At 39.6% G+C, this 10,496-nt stretch overlaps 1 protein-coding gene across 1 annotated transcript; it reads right to left on the bottom strand.

The window, feature by feature from the left end:
* Positions 1 to 1,392: 1,392 nt before the first annotated feature.
* Positions 1,393 to 7,915, bottom strand: LOC121412680 (deleted in malignant brain tumors 1 protein-like). Its single transcript, XM_041605457.1, has 4 exons — positions 7,760 to 7,915; positions 5,803 to 6,114; positions 2,577 to 2,900; positions 1,393 to 2,044 (listed from the first exon to the last, which is right to left on the bottom strand). Exons 1-3 carry the CDS (start codon positions 7,821 to 7,823, stop codon positions 2,578 to 2,580), a joined length of 699 nt encoding a protein of 232 aa, XP_041461391.1. The 5' UTR covers positions 7,824 to 7,915; the 3' UTR covers positions 1,393 to 2,044; position 2,577.
* Positions 7,916 to 10,496: the final 2,581 nt, after the last annotated feature.

Genomic DNA, 10,496 nt, shown 5'->3' with positions numbered 1-10,496 from the left:
AATAACATTACATCTTACATTTTTCCATTATTATTTTTTTCCTTTTCTTTCGTGGTCGTAATATACTTTTGACGGCCGTGTCCCAAGCGCTTCCATTCAAGCCAGTGCTATGTGGATTGGGTCCGGGGGCGAAGCCCCTGAAACCTCTCGAGATTCAGCCATTTTATTTTTTTACTAAAGCTTAAAGATTGCCGCTATGGTCAAATCACGGGCATGACGGGTATAGGTTTTACATTACTTCAACTCAGTGGCATCATAATGAAGGGGCACGTAGGAAATTTCAAAATTTCGCGCGCGAGAGAGAAATTTTGGCCTTCTGAAAGCCGCTTTGCTAAGACAGAGCCAATGTTTGGGCGGCACCACCGGAACCTCTCAAAATTCATTCATTCTTCATTTCGACCACTATCGCATGAAAATTAGCAAGCATGTAAAGACTTTTATCATATTTATACACATACGCCTCCAATTCTTTTTTATTTTCAATCCTCATCAACCCGCGACCGTGTTCTTTAATTCTTCTCTAATAATTCATTTTTCGATCGTTCTCCCTTTGCTTCATTTTTCAATATATTTAGTTCATTCCATTCTACTTTCATTTCCCGTTTCTTTTTGCCTGTGATATTTCCCATTCCGGCCATATATTCCGTTCCATTTTACCAACTCTTAATTTATTTCCCCTTTTCGCACTCAATAGTATTTCGGAATGATTTATTCCTTCTCACCACATGTTCTACTTTCCTTCTTTTCCCTCCGACTTATTAACTTTACTCGTTATGTCCTCTATTTTCCTTTTCTTTCTTTTGTTTTTCTTTATTTCCCCTCTTTTCCTCTTTCCTCTTTTTCTTCCATTTATTTCCCTTTCTTTCTCTCATCTCCCTTTCCCCTTCTCCTTTGTTTTTCTTATTTTCCAGGCAAATTGTACACTTGAAACTGGGCAAAATGATCAAACAATCTATTATTATGCACATTAAAGTTTTTTTTCATTTTGTCAGTTTTTTTCTGTGTCAAGTTTTCCCCGCATGCACCCGCATTTTCCTGTTTGGTCCTTTTCCTCATCTCGTTCCTAATTTCGTCTTCTTTTTTTTCTTTCTTTTTTATTGGCGTCGCCAAGATAATAGGAGCGGCCCCCTGTTGTATGTTTACAGTTTTCAACTTGTTTTAGTTTGTCTATATAGGCCTACTATACAAATACCTGTCATTCAACATTCGTATTAGGAAGCAGAAAGGAAAAATAAAAACGCATGAAAGTTATAAACCAATCTCTTATCAATATCCCGTCCATCATCTCACTCCCTTTTCTCGCATTCGTTAGGTGCCCTCCCCTGAGGCACAGGAGAGAATCAACACAGTGCTCGCATATACAATAACAAAACAATGATCTCAACAAATGTGTCGGATGTATACGGATTTTAATTCCATGTGAAGAAACGATATAATGATTCATGAGGCCACCGGCCATTACAAACGAAAGGCGTAATGATTTTGCCCATTATGTTTATCCAACCACTGAAAGTATAATGTACTGATGTATATTGCTGTGATCCAGAGCTACACAAAATCGGCAAGACAAAGTTAATTTAGAAATTACAGGAAACTATTATAATTACACCAGTGGAATTTATAAAGTTCTTTAGGCTAAATCAACCAGAGATTTTGTAATATGACGAATAAAAGGGAAAACACAGCTATATAAAAGTCATGATCATAACTTTACAGATTCCAATTCTATTGTATTGCATTTAAAGATGAAAAATGCCAAGTGTTATGATAATATAAAAATTGTTATTTTACAAAATTATCACTGAACATCTATATCAAAGTGGTGGCTAATCTCGATTCCACTATCAATATAAAAGCGGCGCCATATTCTCTTTCAATGATTATATTTTACTTTACAATACCAACTCAGAACATGCAATATATCTTTAGTCCCTGGTCATCCATAAACTTGAAGTGATGAGGAAGAGTAGGTAGATGTAGAAAAGTATCAGCAAACTCCATCGAATTACTTCAACAATCAACTCCATCTTCCAGCATCAGTGATCTGTAACATAAAGTACATCGGTAAATATATTATGAAGAGTTGTAATCATGCTGAAAATAATAAAATGTTGACCTACACAGTCAAATCAAAACACTGACAATTTCATCAAAATCGAATAAGAAATATTAAACAAACTTATGGCATTTTTAACTTTTGCAATATTTCGGGGAATCAGTTCATGAATATGCAATAAGCTATAGCTGATAATGCCATGTCCCCCATTAATTTTTATGGAATTAAGTTTATTCAAATTTTGTCTTCCAATTCTTTTTGTTTTGCGTGTCAAATTTTTCTGATCAATATTACTTTCATTCTTGAGTGACCCGCCCTCTTGCTTATTTTTTTACTTCTCATTTTTTTTCTGACCAAAATCACCTTTCTGGCCTGAAAGCCTGTTTAGGAGGGTTGTTTCAATGCTTGTTAATAAACTAGCTACCCTACCCCTCTGTAAAATCGTTCCCAGGCCCCTGTATGTGTATACACGAAAACTGATCGATATACCACTCATTCAATGAACAAGGTTATGATATACCTTAATTGTCATCATAGCTACATCTGACCCCAGCATCTTGAGTATGCACGCAGTTGTGGTTGCCAATGTCTCCATTATTCATGTGGCAGTCACGAAGATCGCTTTCGGTACCGTGACATAACGCATCATCCACGATGATCTCCCCGGATCCTGGTGGGAACACACCCCCTTCTTCTGCTTGTCCGTCGTCATATCCAAGACTTCGGCAAACGACTTGGGCATCGAGAACATCCCACCAGTCCTCGCAGACAGTCCCCCATGCTCCATTGTAATAGACCTCAACCCTTCCTCCGTTCGGATCATCGCCTCCATCTACCAAACGTACTGAGTGTTATGATAAAATTGATTTCATCATTGATTTGAGCCGTTGATGATAATGACATAATTTCGCGGGAAACACGAAAAAGTGACTTCTGGAAGGAAAAAATATATCACCGTATTTAAATCATTTTCATTTGTATTAACAAATTGCATGAGGTTTTGCCCTGACAATACACCTTGAACAAAGCACCGGTTGCATGGGATGAATCCAGTTTTCTCCGACTATCATGACTATATACTTATATTTACAAACAAGATAAGGGATCTCACAAGGCTTATATCTTGCACGTATTCGGGGGGGGGGGGGGGCTTTGGGGGCTCGGGCCGGAGATAGAGGAAAAGAAAAGAAGGAGAAAAAAGGAGGGAAAGTAGATGAGAAATAAAAAAGGGGGAAGAAAGAGAGAAGAAAAAAAGAGAAGGGGGCGCCGAATGGATGTTCGCCCAAAAGGGGCGCCGAATCGATGTTCGAGCAAGGGGCGCCAAATTGGAGTTTGATATAGGGGGCGCCGAATTCATTTTCTACCAAGGGGCGCCGAATTTATGTTTTACTTAGGGGCGCCGAATTGATGTTCGACATATAGGGGGCACCGAATTTATGTTCGACCAAGTGGCCCGGAATTGATGTTCGACCTAGGGGCGCCGAATTGACCTTCAACCTAGGGGGTGGGGGCGCCAAATGGATGTTCTACCTATTGGGGCGCCGAATGGATGTTCTACCTATTTGGGCGCCGAATGGGAGTTTGATATAGGGGACGCCGAATTTATGCTCGACATAGGGGGAGCCGAATATAGTTCGGCATAGGGGGAGCCGAATTGAAGTTCGACATAGGTGCGCCAATTTGATCTGCAAGCTAGGGGCGTCGAACTGATGTTCGACCTAGAGGGAGGGGGGGGGGGTGCCGAATCGATCTTCAACCTAAGGGGGCGCCGATTGTTGTTCGACCTAGGCAAGCTGAATTGATGTTCTACCGATAGGGGAGCCGCATTGGAGTTTGATACAAGGGACGCCGAATTGATGTTCTACCTAGGGGCACCGAATTTATGTTCGACCAAGGGGGCCCGGAATTGATTCAGATTCAGATTTATTTCCAACAGAAATAACATAAATATTGATACAAATCATTTTCATACATTATAACAAATATTTACAATAAATTAATGATAATCATGATAACTAACATAAAAAATAATACAAAATATTTTGTAGACAAATTATAATATTTAGTTTGGATAGAAGAAAAGTGTCTGTGGAAATGGGGGATTCAGTCAAAAGCATAGTTTGTATAATGTGAACCCCCCTAAAGGAAGAGAAAAGAGGAGAGGGGGAGAAAGAGAGAGAGAGACGCAATGGTTGTTATTTGCCTACGGAGATTTACTAAAAAGATTAAAAAGAACAGGATAACTCACAGAACAAGACAAAAAGAAAAAATAATAAAATAAAATGAAAAAAAAAAAACAGGACGAAAAAAGGAGAAATAAACGTAAAATAGAATCAGGGCAAATTACGACCGAAAAGAGAGGATAAAACAAAATGATAAAGACTAACAAAAATAACTTGAAGTCTGAGAGGAGATGATAACGAGCGGGAATTAGTAATGAAGACCTCGGTAGGATTTAAGTAAGAAGTTTTTCAGTTTTCTTTTAAAAGAATGTATGGAAGGGCTGATTTTTATGTTATTGTCGAGGGAGTTCCAAAATCTAGGGCCATCGAACATAAATGTACTCTTTGCCAATAAAGTTCTAAAACGGGGTAAATGAAATTCGTTAGATTGCCTAGTAGGGTAATTATGAAAAGACCGATTAAGAGGAAACATAGAATCAAATACACGTGGAAGTGTGTTTTTGTCAAATTTAAACATAAATTGTCCTAAATGAAATAAGTACAGGTCGCTTATCTTCAGCAATTTGCTATAAAAAGAAATAGTGGGTCAGTGTGTGATGTTCGACCTAGGGGCGCCGAATCGATCTTCAACCTAGGGGGGGGGGGGGGGCGTCGAATGGATGTTCTACCTATTGGGGCGCCGAATGGGAGTTTGATATAGGGGACGCCGAATTGATTTTCTACGCTACCTTGGGGCGCCGAATTTATGCTCGACATAGGGGGAGCCGAATTATAGTTCGGCATAGGGGGAGCCGAATTGAAGTTCGACATAGGTGCGCCAATTTGATCTGCAAGCTAGGGGCGTCGAACTGATGTTGGACCTAGAGGGAGGGGGCGTCGAATTAATGTTCTTCCTAATTGAAGTTCGACATATGGGCGCCGAATTGATGTTCTACATATAGGGGTGCCGATTGGAGTTTGATATAGGGAGCGCCGAATTCATGTTCGACCTATGGGGGTGCCGAATTAATGTTCTACCTAATTGAAGTTCGACATAGGTGCGCCAATTTGATCTGCAAGCTAGGGGCGTCGAACTGATGTTGGACCTAGAGGGAGGGGGCGTCGAATTAATGTTCTACCTAATTGAAGTTCGACATATGGGCGCCGAATCGATCTTCAACCTAAGGAGGCGCCGAATTTATGTTTTACCTATAGGGGGTGCCGATTGGAGTTTGATATAGGGGGCGCCGAATTTATGTTCGACATAGGGGGAGCCGAATTGAAACTCGACATAGGGGCGCCGATTTAATTTCAACCTATTAAGGGGGCGTCGAATTGATGTTCTACCTATAGGGGAGCCGAATTGGAGTTAGATATAGGGGCACCGAATTTATGTTCGACCTATGGGGGATGAATTAAACGTTCTACCTAACCTAAGTTCGACATTGGGGCGCCGAATTTATCTTCATCCTAGGGGGTGCCGAATTAACGTTCTACCTAGGGGCACCCAATTGATCTTCAACCTAAGGGGGCGCCGAATTGATGTTCTATTTATAGCACCCACCCCCCATGGTGAATTATTACCGGATTTCTGACATCTGACTCCTGCATCTTCCCAATGTGCACAGTCGTGGACTCCAAGACCAGCATTGCCACAGTCGGAGATTTCTGCTTCGGTTCCAGTACAGGAGACTTCATCCAGGACGATGCTCCCAGTGCCTTCGCCAAATCTAGCTTCCGAAAACGCGTCTAATGCATTTCCGAGACCGAGGGATTGACAGACGACGTTAGCATCGTTGATATCCCAATCGTCATCACAAACAGTCCCCCATGCTCCTTGGTAGAAAACCTCCACCCTTCCTTCTCCAAGTTTTTCACCATCAAAGAGACGAACACCTGCAACAAAACACATGTCCAGCCGATTGAACAATGGAGGAATTATAAATATGTATGCGGTTGCGTTGGTGGTGACGTTGGTAATGGTAATGATGCCCCCGGGTGCCCCCAAAAGAAGAAGAAGAATAAATGATGATGATAATGTTGTTGGTGTTGATGATGGTCACTAGCGTACCTACGGGGGGGGGGGGGCAGAGGAGGCAGTCTGCCCCCTCCCCCCTGACGAGCTTGAAGACCATTTTGATAGAAGACCTTTTTTTTTTTTTTGCTGTCAATTTTTTAGACCGGTTTTGCCCCCCCCCCTGTTGGATAATCCTAGGTACGCCACTGATGATGATGATGATGATGGTGATTATGATAATGATGATGAACATGGTGGTGGTGGTGATAATGATGATGATGATGATGGTGGTGGTGATGGTGGTGGTGGTGATGATGATGATGATGATGATGGTGATTATGATAATGATGATGAACATGGTGGTGGTGGTGATAATGATGATGATAATGATGATGATGGTGGTGGTGATGGTGATGATGATGATGATGATGATGATAGTGATGACGATCAATGACGACTATAATGTTAATGAATAGTCGTTTTTTGTTTAAAGTAACGTCTTCCGAGCACGGACTTGTTCCTGTTTGGAGGTATAATTTCAAATACTTTGGACAATAGACTGCAACTTAATACCCTTACGAAATGTTTCACAATTCATATTCCGATTGGCCCCATGATAATGAATATGGTATCGTTAGAGAGCGCCAATATTGTTCTTATAATATTCAGGCTCATTGCGTTAATAAAGATGAATAATTATAATTATGATACAGTGCTTGCTGAGACACCACAACACTTTCAATTTATACAATTTCCTATACTGATTTTAAACTTTAAATTCAATAAAAATTTATTTCAGCTATCTGGTCAGTACATTTCCCTAAATCTTTTTCCTTTTGTGATGTCGTGCATTGATATTGGATTAAAATGGTTTTATGCAGAGCCCTGGGAAAGATTTTTCACAGGGATGCTGGTTTAAATTTGACAAGCAAAAAAAGAGAGAGAAAACTTTTGACTAAAAAAAATATATATCAGTCATTTCCCACTTCCCATTGCCATGGTTTTATGGTTATATAGATTCTGAGCAATTTTCTAACATATTGTTTTCTTCATGATTTATGTTATGATTATGTCACATAAACTAGGACACTGGGTTCACCATGGATTTTTCTTTTATTACTACTAAGAGTGTTTTGTTTAGTTTTAGAACCTGTACTTTCTTGTAAAAGATCAATGATCGATCAACAATTTTGATGTTTTGCAAAGAATATAAAAAGTGGGTCAGTCACTTCGACTCATTTTTGGCCAAGCGTTTCACAATACACGGACAAGCCCCTCATTAATTAATTGGTATTTTGTTCAAGAATGACAAAAAAATTGTCAAATTGATCATGGATCTTTTGCATTATCGTGTTTACAGGTCAGGGCTTGAATTATCTACTTCATGAAAAAATCAAAGATGAATTTGAGGACCCCCCCCAAAAAAACAATAATAATTAAAAATATAAAATTTAAAAAATGAGAAAAATGGAAAATGAATATATAAAAAGTGGCGAGTGTTCAAATAGTAACGCTTAATCTCACCTTCAATCTGGCCTTTGACGGATGTTGAAAAGAAGCACACGACGAGGTAAACCACGAAAATCATTTCGGCTTTGAGCTCGTATTCATGCAGTGATAGAGGGTTTAATTATCAATCTTCAAAGTTGGCGGATCACAGGCTGTTAGCGTTGTTGGTCTTCAGCTGTACCGGCGAATCTGACAACATCTCGAGTTCAACCTTCAATTTAACGTCTTAATTGCTAGGAAGTTACCCCAATAATTTTTTTTTCCAGGGCATGATTAAAATATACCAGCAATTTTGGTTAGAGGAGAAACAAAATCACACATGGCCGTACATGCAACAGAGCGACCCTGGGATGCCATGGATGTAGACAAAGATTTTGATTTGAATTAAGAGGTTCAAGGACGAAGGGAAATTATGTTTGCTTGGTTTTTTATGCACTCAAAAAGGAGCTTCTTTCAAACCATGTAAAAATAAAGCAACGAATGATCATTGTCAGTGTCATGTACTATGCTAAAAGTGCAAGATTTGTTTGCCAGGGCGTCAGCATCCAATAATCATGATAATATCGGCCTGGAAGATATTTTGATTTGGGAGCAATCCATTTTCTCTTTTGATTAAAAGGAATATATAGACTGTTGATTATTTTCTTTTCCATCTTTATTATCTTCCTCGTTTCCTCTTTTCTCCCCCTTTTCACTTCTTAAAAAGAAAACCCCACATGGGTTAAGGTCGCTTCCTTCTCCACCATTCGCGTAGCGCTGCACCTGCAAAGGAAGATATAATTTTTAAATAAAAATATCCACTGTGGTTTAGTTTGATTTTGAATTGTTTTCTTCAATTTTTTGTTTCTCTATTCCAAAAAAATGAAGGTCTCCAAACTTCCAAGGCCTCAGAAACTTAAAGGCTATCAAGGCAAGCCTTCAAGAAAGGTCGGTAATCCAGGGGCTCCAATTATAAACACTTTGACAGTGGTAAAGTGTAGTTGTAAACCTTGTTGACTTAGTTCGACATTAGCCGGGTATGACACTGATCGCCTCTGAAGAAGCGTAAAGATCCAGCAGATTTAGAAGAGCGTTATTAAGATGGATTATATTATGAGAGTGTTCCAACCATTGAAACCGATCAAGAGGTTGTGAAGTATTATCGACCTTCACGTTCAAGTTCACGTTACCTTTATTTCATTTCGACTCTATTAACATTGGAGCGTTGTGGCCAAGTGGATTAGTCTTCTGACTTTGAAACAGAGGGTCGTGGGTTCGAATCCCAGCCATGGCGTAATTTCCTTCGGCAAGAAATTTATCCACATTGTTGTGCACTCGACCCAGGTGAGGTGAATCATAAAATGGGTACCCGGCAGGATAAATTCCTTGAGTGCATCAGCGCTGAAAGGCAGCTCGAACTAAATTTTAGGCATACAAAAAATGAGGAGACGTGCAGGTTAAATTTATATGATGATGTCCATCATCTATCATGGTTACTAAGGTATGCCATTCCCTGGAAAAAAAAACTAAATATGTCAATAAAGGAGGTATATTAATATCGTTTACAACGATTTATGTTTCAGGTGTTTATCATCGCTTTTACGATCGATATACTCCGGACCGCTTTTAATTCGGAGATTTTATCAAATTTTCAATATCAGATTTTTTTGTCCTGGGGTTTTGTATTAATGGAATCTGTATCAGTGGCGTAACAGGGGTCGGTGGCCAGGGGGGGGGGCAAGAGCCAAAAGTTTCCCGGTCATATCATGGTATGAACAGGATTTTTTATGCTGATTGTGCCCCAGCATTAGGGCGAATCTCAATGCGAGATAAGTACCCCCCCCCCACAAAAAAGAGGGGGCACAGCATGGCGCGCGCAGCAAAAATTTGCTTAATATAAGTCCCAAGCGATCAAAGCTAGCGAGAAAAAAAGTCTTTTCATGAGAATCTAACTGTGAGATTGATTTTGACATGGTATTCAGAAAATAAAATATCTTACATCTTCCTTTCCTTTTCTTTCATCTTTTCTTTTATGTTCTCGGTTGTAGAACTTTTGGGGGCCAGTGCTATGCGGATCGGGTCCGGGGCAATGGCGGCCCCAGGATTTTTAACCTTGAGATGCAAAAGAATATTTGGGGGCGAGTCAACATACGAATATTTTGCCTATTTCTCAAAATCGAGTAAGGAGCGCGAGCTATTTTTTAGACCCTAATGACTTAAAAAGGGATCTGTTAAGGACTCGAAGTATGCATTGGATCATGAAGACGATATCTCACCAAATAAATAATGCGAGCGCGAAGCGCGAGCTGAAAATTGTTAACATCCTGAGATAATCGATAACTGCACGTTCTATAAGCACTTTTTGTAATCATGAACTGGATGGCTATCTAATTTAACATTATATGCGAGCACGTAGCGCGAGCTGATTTTTTTAAATGAAAATTATGAATAGGCAGGATACGTATCTCTCTAAAACGAATAATTAAAACTGTAATCGCGAGAAGCATACTGACTTGAACAATGTATTTCTAAGCCCCATGAGCAGATAATTTATACTTATCTCAGTCAACAGCTATAATACTGCGAGCGTGTATAGCGCGGGCGGCTGAAAGATTTATGTGAGTGACAAAAATTATTGGGAGCTAACAGTGAATGGATGAGAAAATTTTCAAAATTTAAGGAACGAAAAAGCTGTTTTGGAGCACTTCGCAGCTTTAGTAGACTGCTCATGACAACATTTACTATATATTTTTTTTTCTTCAAAATTTCGGGG

Source organism: Lytechinus variegatus, chromosome 4 (genome assembly GCF_018143015.1).
Source record: "Lytechinus variegatus isolate NC3 chromosome 4, Lvar_3.0, whole genome shotgun sequence".
NCBI classification, from domain to species: domain Eukaryota; kingdom Metazoa; phylum Echinodermata; class Echinoidea; order Temnopleuroida; family Toxopneustidae; genus Lytechinus; species Lytechinus variegatus.
The sequence above is the reverse complement of the archived record's forward strand: the minus strand, read 5'-3'. Positions and strand labels throughout refer to the sequence as shown.

Excerpts from the sequence above, each read along its gene's own strand:
- LOC121412680 (XM_041605457.1), bottom strand. The coding sequence starts at position 7,823 with ATGATTTTCGTGGTTTACCTCGTCGTGTGCTTCTTTTCAACATCCGTC. Across the intron at positions 6,115-7,759 it reads CGTCAAAGGCCAGATTGAAG|GTGTTCGTCTCTTTGATGGT; the intron begins GTGAGATTAAGC and ends GTTTTGTTGCAG. Across the intron at positions 2,901-5,802 it reads AGTCAGATGTCAGAAATCCG|TACGTTTGGTAGATGGAGGC; the intron begins GTAATAATTCAC and ends CATAACACTCAG.